The 16,316-nt window shown below is 39.7% G+C and overlaps 1 protein-coding gene across 1 annotated transcript in view; it reads right to left on the reverse strand.

Moving 5' to 3' along the window:
* Positions 1–16,316, reverse strand: part of Nbas (neuroblastoma amplified sequence) — a 285,612-nt gene that overhangs the window by 222,376 nt on the left and 46,920 nt on the right. Inside the window, exons 13-17 of the mRNA XM_028772232.1 lie at positions 14,050–14,113; positions 10,320–10,513; positions 9,035–9,292; positions 7,814–7,939; positions 3,613–3,764 (exon numbers count right to left, since the gene is read on the reverse strand). Of these exons, the coding sequence (XP_028628065.1) occupies positions 3,613–3,764; positions 7,814–7,939; positions 9,035–9,292; positions 10,320–10,513; positions 14,050–14,113 (794 nt within the window). The remainder of the gene's footprint in view (positions 1–3,612; positions 3,765–7,813; positions 7,940–9,034; positions 9,293–10,319; positions 10,514–14,049; positions 14,114–16,316) is intronic.

Here is a 16,316-nt window from a genome sequence, read left to right on the forward strand (position 1 = left end):
AAATTCCCCCACCCTCAAATTCCCCCACATTCAGTGTCCAGCCTTGATGGGACCAAGGATCTCCTCTCCCACCTATGTCAGACAGGGCCATCCTCCCTTACATATACAGCTGGAGCCATGGATCCCTCCCTAAGTGCTCCCAGGCTGGTGGTTTAGACCCTGGGAGCTCTGGTTGGTTGGTATTGTTGTTCTCCCCATGGGGCCCACAAACCCCTTCAGCTCCTTCAGTCTTCTCTCTTACTCCTCCATTGGGAACCCCATGATCAGTTCAATGGTTAGCTGTGAGCATCTGCCTCTGAATATGTCAAACTCTGGCAGACCTCTAAGGACACAGCTGTATCAGGCTCCTGTCAGCATGCACTTCCTGACATCTATATCAGTGTCCACCTTTGGTGACTGCACATGGGATGGATACCCAGGTGGAATGGTCTCCAGACAGCCCCTCCTTCAGTTTCTGTCCCACACTTTGTCTCCATATTTGCTCCAATGAGTATTTTGTTACTCCTTGTAAAAAGGACTGAAGCACCCCACTTGGTCTTCCTTCTTCATGAGCTTCATGTGGTCTGTGATTTGAATCTTGGGTATTTCAAGCTTCTGTGCTAATATCCAATAGTCAGTGAGTGCATACCATGTGTGTTCTTTTGTGATTGGCTTACCTCACTCAGGATGACCTCAAGTTGTACTACAGAGCAATAGTGATAAAAACTGCATGGTATTGATACAGAGACAGGCAGGAAGATCAACGAATAGAATTGAACACCCAGAAATGAACCCATACTCCTATGGTCAATTGATCTTTGACAAAGGAGCTAAAACTGTCCAGTGGAAAAAGGACAGCATTTTAACAAATGGTGCTGGTTCAACTGGAGGACAACATGTAGAAGAATGCAAATTGATCCATTCTTATCTCCTTGTACAAAACTCAAGTCTAAGTGGATAAAGGACTTCCACATAAAACCAGATACACTGAAACTAATAGAAGAGAAGGTGGAAAAGAACCTCGAATACTTGGGCACAGGAGAAAATTTCCTGAACAGAACACCAATGGCTTATGCTCCAAGATGAAGAATTGACAAATGAGACTTCATAAAATCACAAAGTTTCTGTAAGGCAAAGGACACTGTCAATAGGACAAAATGGCAACCAACAAATTGGGAAAAGATCTTTACCTACATCTGATAGAGGGCTAATATACAATATATACAAAGAACTCAAGAAATTAGAATCCAGACAACCAAATTACCCTATTAAAAAATGGGGTATAGAGCTTAACAAAGAATTTTCAACTGAGGAAACTTGAATGGCCAAGAAGCATCTAAAGAAATGTTCAGCATCCTTAGTCATCAGGGAAATGCAAATCAAAACAACCCTGAGATTCAATCTCACACCAGTCAGAATGGCTAAGATTAAAAACTCAGGTGATAGAAGATGCTGGCAAGGATGTGGAGAAAGAAGAGCACTCCTCCATTGTTGGTGGAATTGAAAGATGGTGCAACCACTTTGGAAATAAGTCTGGTGGTTTCTCAGAAAATTGGACATAGCATTACCTGAGCACCCAGCTATACCACTCCTGGGCATATACCCAGAAGATGCTCCAACATATAACAAGGACATATGCTCCACTATATTCATAGCAGCCTTATTTATAATAGCCAGAAGCTGGAAAGAACCCAGATGTCCTTCAACAGAGGAATGGATACAGAAGATGTGGTATATTTACACAATGGAATATTACTCAGCTATTAGAAACAATGAATTCATGAAATTCTTAGGCAAATGGATGGAACTAGAAAATATCATCCTGAGTGAGGTAACCCAATCACAAAAGAACACACATGGTATGCACTCACTGATAAGTGATATCAGTGATAAGGATATTAGCTCAAAAGCTCACAATACCCAAGATACAACTCACAGATCACATGAAGCTCATGAAGAAGGAAGACCAAAGTGTGGGTGCTTTGGTCCCTCTTAGAAGGAGTAACAAAATACTCATTGGAGCAAATATGGAAACAAAGTGTGGGACAGAAACTGAAGGAGGGGCTGTCTGGAGACTACTCCACCTGGGTATCCATCCCATGTGAAGTTACTAAAGTTAGACACTGATGTGGATGCCAGGAAGTGCATGCTGACAGGAGCCTGGTATAGCTCCTTAGAGATCTGCCAGAGCCTGACATATTCAGAGGCAGATGCTCACAGCTAACCATTGAACTGATCAAGGGGTTCCCAGTGGAGGAGTGAGGGAGAAGACTGAAGAAGCTGAAAGGGTGTGTGGCCCATAAGGTCAGCAACAATATCAACCAACCAGACCTCCCAAGGTCTAAACCACCAGCCTCAGAGCACATAAGGAGGGACCCATGGCCCCAGCTGTATATGTAGGGGAGGATGGCATTGTTGGGCATAGGTTGGAGAGAAAGTCATTGGTCCAGTGAAGGCTGGATGCCCCAGTATGGGGAAATTCGATGGTGGGGAGGTGGGAGTGGGCGGGGAGGTGGGGGCACATCCTCATAGAAGCAAATGGAGGAGGGGTGGGGTAGTGGGTTCCTAGGTAGGGGGGGAAATGGGGAAAGGGGATCACATTTCAAATGTAAATAAAATATCCAATAAAAAAAAGATTTATTTACTTTATGTGTGTGTGCACACAACCATGAAAATCGGATCCCCTGGAACTAGAGTAAAAGCAGTTGTGAGGTGCACAGTTTGGATGCTGGCAACCAAACTCAGGGCCCCTGAAATACCAACAAGTGCTTTTAACCATTAAGCCATTTCTCTAGGCCCCAACTTTGTTGTTTTATGGGCAAAGAAATCATTTTACTATTCAATTGTGTAAATCTTAGTTGATTCTGTCTTAACTTCTATGTCTTAGATGTTTTAAATAGGGGTATACATTTATCTTCTTAATAAAATGTTTTCATTTCCTTCTTATAAATATACATTAAGAGAATCCCTGGATCACATAGGTTTTCTCTTTTTAATATCTTGAGGAACCTACATTTCATTTTCCATGATGGTTATATCAATTTACAGTCTCACTAAAATTGTGTAAGATTTTCTTTCTCTGTATCCTCACTGCCATTTGTTATTTATTATCTTTTTTTGATAACAGCCATTGTAACTGGATTTAAATGATAAGTTGCCAAGATTTTTATTTGCATTTCATAGAAATAAGTATCACATTATTTATAATCTTAACACAGTATAAAATGTTAATCTCATTTAAATTAGTTAATTTTCAAGTATATACTATCATTCAAAGTCCCAATTGTCTGATAAGCAACAGCAGTACAACAAATTAAACAACAAATTAAAACTGTTACTAACTGGCACTTGGACAGTGTTAAACGTCTGAGGGACTTTCCTAAGTCAAGTAAACCCAGAAGGTACTGAGTATAACCCTACAGGTTATTAGTGCCATGGAGCTCTAGCATCTAATCAGCCCAAGAAGACCCAGTGTGTCTCAGCATCAAACCATTGCCTACAAATATATTTAACTGAAAGGTAAGACAGCACCAATCAACTGCAACAGCTTCAAGAATATGCTCAATAAATACGTGACCCAATGCTGCAGCCTCAGCTTTCACCATGTCACCTTTGCAAACCTCCAGAACCAACCTGCCATCATCCGCGCCCTTCCCTATGGCGACGAGAGCCTCCAGGTCTGTGCCTTTCAAGCCATACTGCAGCAGTTCCTTGGCAGCATCCACATTCTCAGGAACTCTCTCCAAACACTCATGGAGGACCCAAGACCTCTTCTTGATTTTACTCTACATACAAAGAAAAACAAACAGAGGCATTTAAGAACAGATTGTACCTTATAAAACCTGATGATCGCATTTTGTTTGTTTGTTTAAATTTTCATACAATATACTTTGATCATATTCTTTCTCCATCCCCAGCTCCTCCCAGATGTTCCTCACATCCCTACTGAACCAACTCATATTCTTTCATCCTCTCTCCCAAAAGGGGATGGGGGGTAGTTTAGGATCAATAAAGCAAAAAAACACCAAAATGAAACAATACATGCAAAAAGGAAAGTGGGGGAGGCATAAAGTCCTTTATGTCTTGGCCAATCTCTCCTGGCCACGCAGCGGTCCCGGGAGTGTGGTTGACATTCAGTGACACTCCACTGGAAAAAAATTGATTCCCCATCTCCCAGCAAGTATCAGTTGAAAACAGCTTTTTGGTTAGGGGAGGGACTTTGTGTCTACTTCCCCTGCTCAGTGATAAGATTTAGACCTGTGCAGGTCGTGTGTATGCTGACACAGCTGTCTGTGAGTTCAGATGGGAATCACTCCTGTGGTGTGTGGAAGAACCTTATTTCCTTAGTCTTCAATCTTACAATCTTTCCTCCTCTTGTTCCACAGGACCCGAGTCTGAATCCCAGGCAGGCTTGATGGTGTGGGTGCTGGGTAGATAGAAGCTCTGTGGGTCAGCAGAGTCACAGAAGAGTGAAGATGGGCAGGAAGAAAAGACTCAAAGGGGTGAGGAAAGCGCTAATGAGCCACAGTGAAACACAAAGCTCTAGTACTCTTTTCTACAAGTATAAAAAGATCTTTTGTAGAGAAGTATAGTTTATGTCTTGGTTGTAAAATAAAGAATATAAAGCAAAGAGGTAAAATACATGTTGTCCCCTAAGGTAGTGAGCACTCAAAACAGACTCACACCATGGTTACCTCTTTATTTGACTGTAAAATACACTTAGCTGAGCGGTGGTGGCACATGCCTTTAATCCCAGCTCTTGGGAGGCAAAGGCAGGCGGATTTCTGAGTTTGAGAGTTCGAGGCCAGCCTGGTCTACAGAGTGAGTTCCAGGACAGCCAGGGCTACACAGAGAAACCCTGTCTCGAAAAACAAAAAAACAAAAAAACAAAAAAAAAAATCTATCACACAGTGTGAAGCCAACTCACTCATACCAAGTCATGGTCTGCTGTTCCTCAGAAGGACAGAGGACTAGTACTTTATTTCCATTTGCTCCTTCTATCTCCAAAATCTGATGTGCCCTCTTCCTAGACACACCCTCTTAGTTACCCAGTGACTCACACCCTCTATTTCTTTACACATTCTACCATCACCTAAGTCTAAAGACTTGTCTAAAGCATCAAAACATGATGGCAGGAACACTGCAGGATTTCCTTGACCCTACCTGGCTTTCTTATACACCCTTCCTCTTACACCAGTCTTCCTCTACATCAGCTACCATAATTCTATCACTACCGTAAAACAAAGCCAAGTGATCACAAGTTATCACCCACCCACATGTAAATCAATACTCTTTACTCCTGTTTCCCAATGTTTACTACCATTACTGACCACTGGCTGACATAATAGAGCTCACTTATCCATGAAATGCTTAGTGGGCATCTACTATGCTTCAGGGACTGACATGGACATGAGGACAACCAATAGTGACTGAGATAGATTTGGATGTCACCGTATGGGCTATATCACAGATTTAATTTGCTCATTCTGTTTGCACTCTTGACAATATCTTCTCTTCTGACTGGAAAAGGCCTATTTTGAATTTTTACTACAAAAAGCCTTCCTTTATAAACCCTAGGTCTACAATGATCACAACTGTCACTGAGTACAGGTTTATGAGCATGAGGCCAGGCCCTCCTCCTCTCTATGAGTTTCATAACAGCAGAACTGCCTGTGCAGCTCTAGTTACTCCTCTATCCTCTTATTTTTGATACAGGATCCTACTAGATATTGGATGCTCTAACAATTGTTCCACAGCCCAAGCTAGCCAAGAATTCATGAAAATTCTCTATTTTACTAAACCAAATATTTTCCAAACAAAAACAAAGACACAAACTTTGCTTGCTTTGTCATGCACCCAGGAGCTTCCATCCTAAACCATAGAATGAAAGATGATGCAGGACGGAAACGGTGCATTTCTAAGCCCAACACAAACAACTCTGCCTCCTCCCTTCTGCTGTTGGCCCTGATGCTTACTCCCCTCTGTTAGTTGGTAGAAAGATTAACAGTTAATCATACTATTTGGTTAAAATACCAATGTTTTACAAATAATTTCAGACCATGGTTTTATTTTAATTACTTACATATGTGAACATTTAGACAAAAAAATTACTATGAAATTTTCCCAGCATTTTCTAGAATCTTCCTAAAGGCAAAAATGTTTTTTTTTCTCTAAATATGAGATCAAAAGCTCCAAGCTTTTAAAGTCATCCTATGAGTCTAACTACTTCCTGGCAGAGATATCAAAGGTCAAAACATACAGGCTTGCACCCAAAAGTTGTATGTTGAGAAACTATTCCCACCAGAGTAAGAGCACACATCTTTAATCCCAACACTCAAGTGGCAGAGCTAAGTAGATCCTCATGAGTTTCAGGCCAGCCTGGCCTACATAGCATATTTCAGGCCAGTCAGAGTAACACAGTGAAGTTCTGTCTCAAGACAGACAGACAGATAGACAGCAAGACAGAAGACTATTCCCAAGGTATGGATTGGTGCCCAAAAGACCAGCAAGACCTGTTTCCTCTGTCAGTGTTCTCTGACACACAAGGACACAGCAATAAGGGATCCATCTGCAAAGCAAGGTGCGTAGTGTCACTAGGGCTGGTATATCTATTGTGAATTTCCCAGCCTCCAAAATTTGGGAAAATAACTTTTTCTTGTTCAAGGTGCTGAATGTATTTGTGTTATAACAACCCAAACTGACTACAAAGCTGTATACAAATTATAACATGGAGGCCTGCATTAAGAAAAATCCAACTGTGGGATGTAAGCCAAAAAGACTATTTTGGACAAGTTTATATGTCAGTTATCCATTTACTGCCTCTGAGCTTCACAGTTCCTCTCCAGGCTGGTCAACTGACAACATTTCTTATTGTTAACTGAGATCACAGCAGCCTTCTTACAGACAGCTCTGAAGGTGACTACAAAGGAAAAGATGCTGCTCTCCAATTCATAAGCACTTTGGTTCTCTTCCTCTAGGTCCTCTGACTTGGTAGGTAACAAGGCCTGAGAGTGTTGGGGGAAAGGAGACAAATCTGGTGGTACTAATGCTGTCTTACTGTCAGAACAACTTAACACTAGATTTCAGAGGTACTCCTGGGAGCACATTCCTTCATACCCAATCTCCCTTGCATCTATGTGGGAAGCTTCCCTCACTGGATCTCCCATATTGGAGTAGAAAGTTTTTCTTGCCAATCCTGACATGGTTCCCAGTTATCAACTCTCATCTCTCTCATCTGTATGCTGCTTCTGAGAAGTGTTCTGCTTGTTAGCACCTGGGCTCTCTAGCCACCTTGCCTCTCTGGTACCTGATTAGAAGATATCCAGTTTCTCTCTCCATCTCTAACCAAGCCACCTAGAGACCAACTCTAATCTAAAATAATCCTAGAAGTTTCCTTCAGTACAATTTGTCCCAACTACTCTTTCTTCAACAATGTCCATCCTAGTAGAAGAACAGGCCTACCTCCTAAATGCAGTCTCTTGGTCTCAAAGTATTCCTTCAAGTTCTCTTCATTCCTTTAATCATAATCTCTGGTTACTAGAAACACAAACCTCCTCACTGAAACTCTGCTAGTGGTTCTTCAGTAGGCCCTGACCAATGTGGGTGCAGAAAGGTACAATAATGAAAATAATCAGAGAGATGGCTGGATTATCAGAGAGTGTATATTCAATGTCTTTATCATCAAAATCCTGTGGCAGAAGCAGGAGATTCTGACAGTTTTTCTAAGAAAGCACTTCTTTACCTACACAAATATTAGCAGTGAGGAATTCTCTAGAAACAAAAGATAATCTATGAATATAAATTTCATCATGTTACCACAACTATTTATACATACCAAGTAATTCTGAATTGAAGCAATGTTGACAGCTGACTTCCTCCACTGCCTCTGATAGACAAGGTCGGTATCTAGGCCGTAGGTGTGAGCCAAAGACAAGGCTTCTTCATATTCTTCACTTTCAATCTTTGTCAAGGAAACAGACATGAATTACCCATGAGGCCATTCTGATGAGAGGAAGAATCAAGACACTCACTTGGCCTGTGCAACAAGTTATGAACACACCTGAAGAGTGTCATCAGAAGCTCACAGACATTCTGAGAAGCAGCTAAATCAGGAATTCCTTTAGCACTTTAACAAATATGATGAAAAGCTCTGGCTTATACATTCCAACAGTGGCAAAACCCGAGACTAGAGGCAGGCTGCAGTCTGGCTCAAGTCAATGCTCATTTAAAATATACCAGAGCATAGCAAATAGCCCTAAGAGGCAGTGTTAGCCACACAGCCTTCAAAACCAGATGCTAAAGTCTTCCCTCAACATCTGTAATCTAGGACAGATCTGTACTTAGTACACAAAAGAGGGACAGCTGAAGGCAAACAGCAGGTAGCCAAAGCCTCAGGCAAGGAGCAACAGGACAGTTCAGTGGGTAAAGGTCCATGATGCCAAACCAGACAACTTGAATTTAATCACTGACAGAAGGAGATAACCACATGATAGTAAAGGAGAACTTACTCCTGCAAGTTTCCCTCTGGCCTTCAAGCAAGCACCATGGAACATACTAAAACACACACACACACACACATACACACACACATACACACACACACATATGAAAGGTATATATGCATATACATATGGAGGCCAAAGCCGGATAAACATCTTCAATTGCTTTCTTACCTTATACACAAAGGCAAGGTCTCTCACTTGAACTCAGAGCTCACTGATTCGGCTAGTCCAGCTAGCTAGCTCATTTTAGAGACTCCAATCTCTGCTTCCTGAGCACTTCAGTTACCACAGGGCTGTATGTCCACCAGGCATTTAGCTGGGTACTAGCATCTAAATTCTGGTCCTCACAATTTACCGTCTGGTTATCTCCCAGAACCTGAGTTCTCTATCCACTGACTTGTAATTACTCAGTTAGAAAGAGGGCATTATTCAAAAAGCTTACAAAACTGTTATTTTTAACATGTCAGGGAGCCATCATGCCCTCTTTTAATTTTTTTCCTCATTGAAATGGTAGCAATTGTGCTACAAAGGCTGGAAGCAGCAGGACCACCCACCTTTCTCTGATAAAGCTCCTCTGGAGTTGTGGAGCGCAGACTCACAAGGCGGTAGTTCTTTGTGATAGTTCGAGGCCGTTTCCGAGGAGGTGCGAACCTCTCCATCTCGGTAACTAAGTAAAGGCCTTGCTTGATGTACCCAAAATAGCGAGCTTTGGCGGAGGTTTCATGATCCGAGTCAGAATCCGCTTCCCCTTCGTCTTCTTCTCCAGCCCTCATCTCCACTCGTGATCGTTTGGGGGCAAGTTTAATTTCACACTAAATTAAAAAGGGAGATTAAAATTAATAATAAGAAACTAGAAACAGATTTTTAAGAGCTAATGAAAAAAATATTTTAATTATACTCTGGCTTGATTCATTGCATGTCACTCACAATGGATCCAAAAGAAACAAAGCAAATAAAAGACCTAAGATATACACACCCATGTGGCGTCTAAACTTTTAAAGCTGAAGAGCACGTTAATAATAAATAGGCCACTCATGTAGATGTGTGCAATTACTTTACGGAAATAAAAAGGATGAGGATATGAATTTCTTTTACCATTAATCTATCTGTACTTGCTGTAGAAAAACAAGAAGACAATTCAGCAAGTGACATGAAGGTATTTATTTGCCAGGAAAAAGACTTCTGATGTTTCTTTTACACAGTCCACCGGCTCCACAGATGCCGAGGCTAAGAGCATGGCTGCCAAAGATAGCTTTCATTCAGACTTAACAGAATTGGCTTGGAGTTTAAACTGTCGTTTTCTGTAAGGGGGATCTTTGACTAGATGATAGACTTCAGACTAAAGAATGCCTGTCACTGTACCCTGCAGAAGTAAAGCTACATAGGACTGTACTCTTGGAAGACTTAAACACGAACTCTAAATGACTAAACACAGCTATAAAGAAACAGTCTCAACTTTCAACTCTTTCATCGTGATAAAAGATTTTTTCTGAAAGAAAAAAAAATTTAGGTTCCAATACTTTCAGTGAATACTAATATAAACATTAAGTAGTTCCTAACCAGGAAGTAATGACAGCAGTCTACATTTTCAAATGGCTCATCTAGAAGGAAAAAAAAAAAGAAAGAAAAATTGATCAAGTCTACCAAAGATGAAATGTTTTACAGGAAACAAAATAGCAATATAATACATTTAATTCGTGGACAATCCGATTTTTCATATTAGACTTAATATTTTATTTCAAAAACAGACTTAGGTTTAAACATAGAACTACATCACATACACACACACACACACAAAAACAGACAGATTTTTTTAATGCGATGCACGTTTACTCTCACCTCCAAACTTAAGAATCCCCCATCATGGGTGGCAGTGACCTGGGGGGAGGGCTCAAACCATTCACAGGACTTTCCCAGCAAATTCTTCAAACTTTTCGCTGATGAAACAGTTAATGCACCAGAGCACCGAGCCAAGGTCACTGCTCCATCTGCCCACCAATTGACATCAATCAATGGATAAAAGGACTCTTTATCTAATAGGAAAAGAAAATTCAAAGACATTTGCAGAAGTGATTTAAAAGAAAAATATTTAATGCAATATTTTAAAATCCAAGTTATTTCCTATTCGGAGGGCCTCAAAGATGCTTTAAAATAGGAAAAAATAAAATAAAAGTAAACCGATCATTCAAATTCTTACTCAGGTAAAGATAGAAAAGGTTCAGCAATTCAAGGTCTGCCTAAGCAGCAACAACCAGCCAAATCTATGAAGGGAGAAAAGTAAGCAAATTAAGGTTCTCTTCCAAAAAACCATGACACACAGCTGACTAATGGAGTTCACTGTTGGAGCTCTTGCTCAAAGAACTTTGAGGCTAAAATGAATTATGGCTCACCAAACTGAGGGATTTAAAGGGAAATGTCATGGTATTTTGTTATAATTTCATTGCACTTTTTCTTAAACAGTAGTTATTCCACAATGGATATGATATAGCTTAATGATGCCAATCACAATAAATCACAGAATTGAAAGCACATGTAAACTCAAAAAGGAAAAGTTTAAACTAGTTAGTCAGACTGAAAACAAATCATTATTACAATTAAAAAGAAGAGACCCTAACATATTTCTTTGGATAGAAACCTTGGGCAATTTGCTTAAATTCGGATTTTCTAGATGCATACCTGATCTGGGGATTATGTTCCCAGCAGCTGGAAGGAACACACGCTACATCCAGGCCTCAGTAAAGAGAAACAAGAAACAGGAAACAAGGATGTTGCATAACTACAACATCCAAGAACACTGGGAAATGATGAAGCAACAGAACATACAGGTCCATGAGGCAGAAAGTAAAGAGAGAGAAACTCCCATCCATCAAAGTATAGTAGAACACACCCTAAATACAGGGAAAGGAATGAGTACAAGCACAGACGCAGTAAGAACCCCAAATAGAAATGAGTTGAGAACCAGCCCGCTCCATGACACAATTCTACTCAAGATGCTGAAGCTAAAAAGCAAACTATTAAAAGTTCCAAGAGGAAAAACTCCACTCTCAAAGTCAAAACACAAAATTCATGTCCGACCTCTCAGCAGAAGAATACAGAAAGAATGGAATAACAGGGTATGTGAGGCCCTGAAGGTAAGTAACTGCCAACCATGACGCCAATAAAGTCATCTAAAAAATCAATAGAGGAGTGAAAGCACTTCAAGGTAAAGTGTCAGCTAAAAAACATCCTAGCTACCAAGCCAGCACTGCAGAAGGTACTTAACAGATGCCTACACATACAGGCAGTCTTAACTCTAAGAGCACAGGAAAGAATAAATTTTATGAGAGGAAGAGAAGAACAAAAGAGAAAGAGTCAACCATGCTTAACTCAGTAAACTCCTGAAATGAACAAGATTTGAAAGAAAAAAAAAAAACACTAACTCAACCACCAAGTAAACAACCAACAAAATTATACAAATCAGCACACTCTACTAATAACAATACTAAAAATTAATGGTCTTGAGTTTCCAATTCAAAACTCAGCAGCTGATTGGACTAAAAACCAAGAGGCATCATTTGGTTGTCTACAAGACATATCTCATTGGCACAGACACACAGACTGATATTAAAAGGTTGAAAGTTAATATAATCTAAAACAAGCAACAGTAACTATATCCATATCTGATAAAGTCAAATTAGTCAAAGGAGGGGCTGAAGAGATGGCTCAGTGCTTAAGAGCACTAACTGCTCTTCCAGAGGTTAAATTCCTAGAAACCACATGGTGGCTCACAACCATCTCTAATGAGATCTGATGCCCTCTTCTGCTGTGTCTAAAGATGCTACAGTGTACTCACATACATTAAATAAATAATTCTTTAAAAAAAAATGAGTCAAAGGGATTTTTAAAAGGCTACTATATATTAATAAAGGGAACAATCTATGCAGAATATATAACAACTATAAGTATACAAACTGAACATAGTGAACACAATTTCATAAATAAGACTGCTAGACAATAAACAGATGAGACAGTTTGAGATTCAATTGTGTACCACTTTAATATCTCACTCTGATCAATAGATAGATCACCCAGACACAACCCTTCAAAAACAATTAAAACATAAACTTGAGAGCCAACCTTCCCCATAACAAGTAGACTAAAGAGATATCCAAGAGTATTTTATCTAACAGCTTTGGAACATGCATTCTTCATAGTAGCTCATGGAGATTTCTTAGAAATGGATTACATTTTAGGCCATAAAGCAAATCTTACCAAAAATAAAACAAAAAATACCAATCATCTCTTGGTTGTATTGGATCATAGTGGAGTAAAGGCAGAATTCAATACCAAGAGAGAAACTACAAAATCCACAGAGACTGAATATTCTTAAAGGATAGGCATGCCACTAAAAGGTGGGAAAGAGCCTCGAATACTTGGGCACAGGGGAAAAGTTCCCAAACAGAACACCAATGGCGTATGCTCTAAGATCCAAGAATGGACAAATAGGACTTCATAAAACTGCAAAGCTTCTGTAAAGCAAAGGATACTGTCAATAGGACAAAACAGCAACCAGCAGATTGGGAAAAGATCTTTACCAATCCTACATCTGATAGAAAAAAATTTAAAAAAAAACAGAATCAAAGAAACAAGAGTTGGTTCTTTGAAAAGATGAAATTGACAAACCCTTAGCCAAATTAACCAAAAGAAGGAACAAGAAGACCCAAGCAATAACACTAGAGCTAATGGGATGGACATTACGAAAGGCACCAGTGAAATCCAGAAAATTATGACAAAGTGTGTTGAAATCCTGTATTGCACAAAGGGTGGAAGGTTGAGAAGAAATGGATACATTCCTAAACTCATAGGACCTGCTAATGTTAAATCAAGAATGCAGAGGCATTTGCAGCGGACCTACACTGCACGAGAAGACTGAAGCAGTAATGAGTCTGACAACATCAAATGCACCAGCACAGGACAGGAATGAATCACTGCCAAACTCCACCAGACCTTAAACAGTCCAGAATAATGAAAGGAGAACAGGAGCAGGCATGTCCCATCACGTCAGAATTACCCTAACTATAAACCACAGAAGGATCAACAAAAAAGAAAACTATAAATTGAAGTTATTTTTTAAGTTCTTAATATAAAAGTACTTACAACCCAAATTTAACAGACATGAAAAAGATTGTATATCTAAGGCAAAAAAATAAATAAAGGATCTCTCATTCTTTTATTTTGTTTTAATCTACTATTTAAACAACTACTTTCACTTAACAGTAAATCTTGATTTTCTCCATTCCTCATTCCCCAAAAGAGGTATCTGCTTATTTAAAAAAAAAAAAAATTCAAATATAGAAAGGCATAAAAATTTTAAAGAGAAAGAGCTAGAACACTACCAAACAAAACAAACAAAAACTATAAAAGGAAAAATAAAAACAAAACAAAGCATTTGATCTGGTGCCTTGCTAAGAATCCATGGCTGTTTGGGGTGAAACAAGAGACTCTAGAGCCTTTTTGTATCTATAGAGCACTTAGGCAATAAGAGGACTCCTGTAAAGCTGTAACAATCACATTTCTTATACCTACTCACCTTTTACTTTCTTTCTCTTCTCAGGAGACAACCTCCAATCAGGATTAAGTTCATCGTAGCCTGGCTAAATACAAAGATGTGAATATAATTGTATGAGTCAAACATGTTAAGAAAACTAAAAAACTCACCAAGAACTATGAAATTTTTACAATTTAAAAAAAATACAGGCATGATACTTTCCCTTGATCTCTATTACAATTCAAGGCTTCCTTAGGGTAAAAGTTTGGGTAACAAATGACAATGGACTTAACGGTCACAGACAGGAACTAAGACTCAACATGCACACAAAAGATAGGACACAAAGTTGATAACTGATACAAATGAAAGCTGCCACGCTGTTTACTCTAAATTCACACGCCACACTAGACAGTAGTGTCTATTTTGCAATAAGCAAAATACTTACAAACAAAATTTAACAGACATGAAAAGGATCCTATATCTAAGGCAAAAAATAAAGGATCTCTCATTTTTTTTTTATTTTGTTTTAATCTACTATTTAAACAACTGGCCTGGGTATACTCCAAGCCCCTTATACACTATGCGCATACACTGAGAGGAGCAGCACTTAAGGTGCTCACAACCAACAAGGAAGCACACCCAGGCTTTAGTACCACGTGCATATACTCTAAGGAGCAGCCTTCCTGTCCCTTCCTTTTGTATCTGTTGGGGCTCAGACCATATCAAGGTGTCTTTGAACTGATAGATAACAATGTATCTCCGACCTTCTCCTGCCCTCCTGTCCGCTCCTCCTTATTCTCCCCAAAATCAAGTCATAGGAACCAGAATTCCCCTCCCACAGAGACATGGTAGAAACTACAATTCCTACTCCTAAGCAAGCCACACAGTCAACAAGGCTCTTCACCTATAAAGACTCTCTTTCCATTGGCTCTAGCCACACACAGTTGTGATGGAGGGTGCCTACAGAAAGGCAACAAAGGAACAGAGAGAACTGGTGGGGTCCCTCGTGGTCTACTACTTCTAGATGACAACCTCTTTGTCAATCACATTTCAGCATGGCTGTCACCCTTACTATACTCCCACAGTTTCCCGCACCCAATGTTGGGTAGCAGAGGAATTGACTGGCTCTGAGGTTTGAGGATGAGGTGAAGAATTACACCATTGTGCCCCATATCTCTTTCTATGTTGTGTCTCTAAAAGGCAAATATATAGCACTTTCCGGCCGAGACAGATGTTCTCCTAGAAACATGGTCATGTTTTCTTTATAATTGTCTTAATAGCTTAACTGGCTTAATTGTCATAATGAACTAAAGAAATGTTTTCTTAGATTTAAGAATTTTATTTCCTGTGCACATCTGCATCTGTTTCAGTAGGTCAAGGACTCTAATAGAAGAGTTGGGGGGATGGATTGAAGGCCCTGAAGAGGATGGTACCCCACAGGAAGACCAACGGAGTCAACAAGCTGGAGCCCTGGTAGCTCTGAGCCACCAGGACCCCTGAGAGACTGAGCCACCAACCAAAGAACATACATGGGATGGATCAAGGCCCCTGACAAGGCCTACACATATGTAGCACATGTGTACCTCAGGCTCCATGGCTGCCTTGTCTGTCTTCAGCGGGAGAGAATACGCCTAATCTGGTGGAGACTTGATGTGCCAGAGTAGGGCATTTAGCATTTGGGATATAAATAAATAAATACTTCCTGACTTTTTTAACCACTAGATTCCGTCTCAGGCTCACACAGAACAGGAGCAATATTTCCAATGTGTATTCATTGTACAAATATTTATCAGTGTTTAATATGCAAAGCACATGGTAGAGCTCTGAGTTCGGTCCACCCAGTGCTGAGTCTCCAAGAGTCCACAGTTTCGTGAAGCTGAGAAAACAGCTGTGGGTCTACGAAGATTAATCACAGAAGTTACCATCCTCCCACTTGTCCTTCATTGATTTACCATTTAAAAAAATTAATCTAACACCTACTCTGTATCCAAGAGAAATAGAATTAAAATGGAAAAGATAAGCTTCTATTTCACTTTCTACACCCACACAGAAGTACAGGTCAGAAAGCAATAAAACTCCAAAGAAAAATTAAGATCAAAAACAAGATGTAAAGATATAAATATAACATATGGGAAATGTTTCAAATGAAAATTATTGAAACAATTTTACTCTTTTCTAGACATGAACAAATTCAACACACAGATTTCCAGCCAGATGGATGTTTCACACTGACAATGAAAGCAAAAGTATTTAATCAACTTAAAACTGGATACAAAATAAATCAGACTAGGCATTCCTATAACTATCTC

The sequence above is a fragment of the Grammomys surdaster genome, unplaced genomic scaffold (assembly GCF_004785775.1).
Source record: "Grammomys surdaster isolate TR1022 unplaced genomic scaffold, NIH_TR_1.0 212, whole genome shotgun sequence".
In the NCBI taxonomy this organism is placed as follows: Eukaryota; Metazoa; Chordata; class Mammalia; order Rodentia; family Muridae; genus Grammomys; species Grammomys surdaster.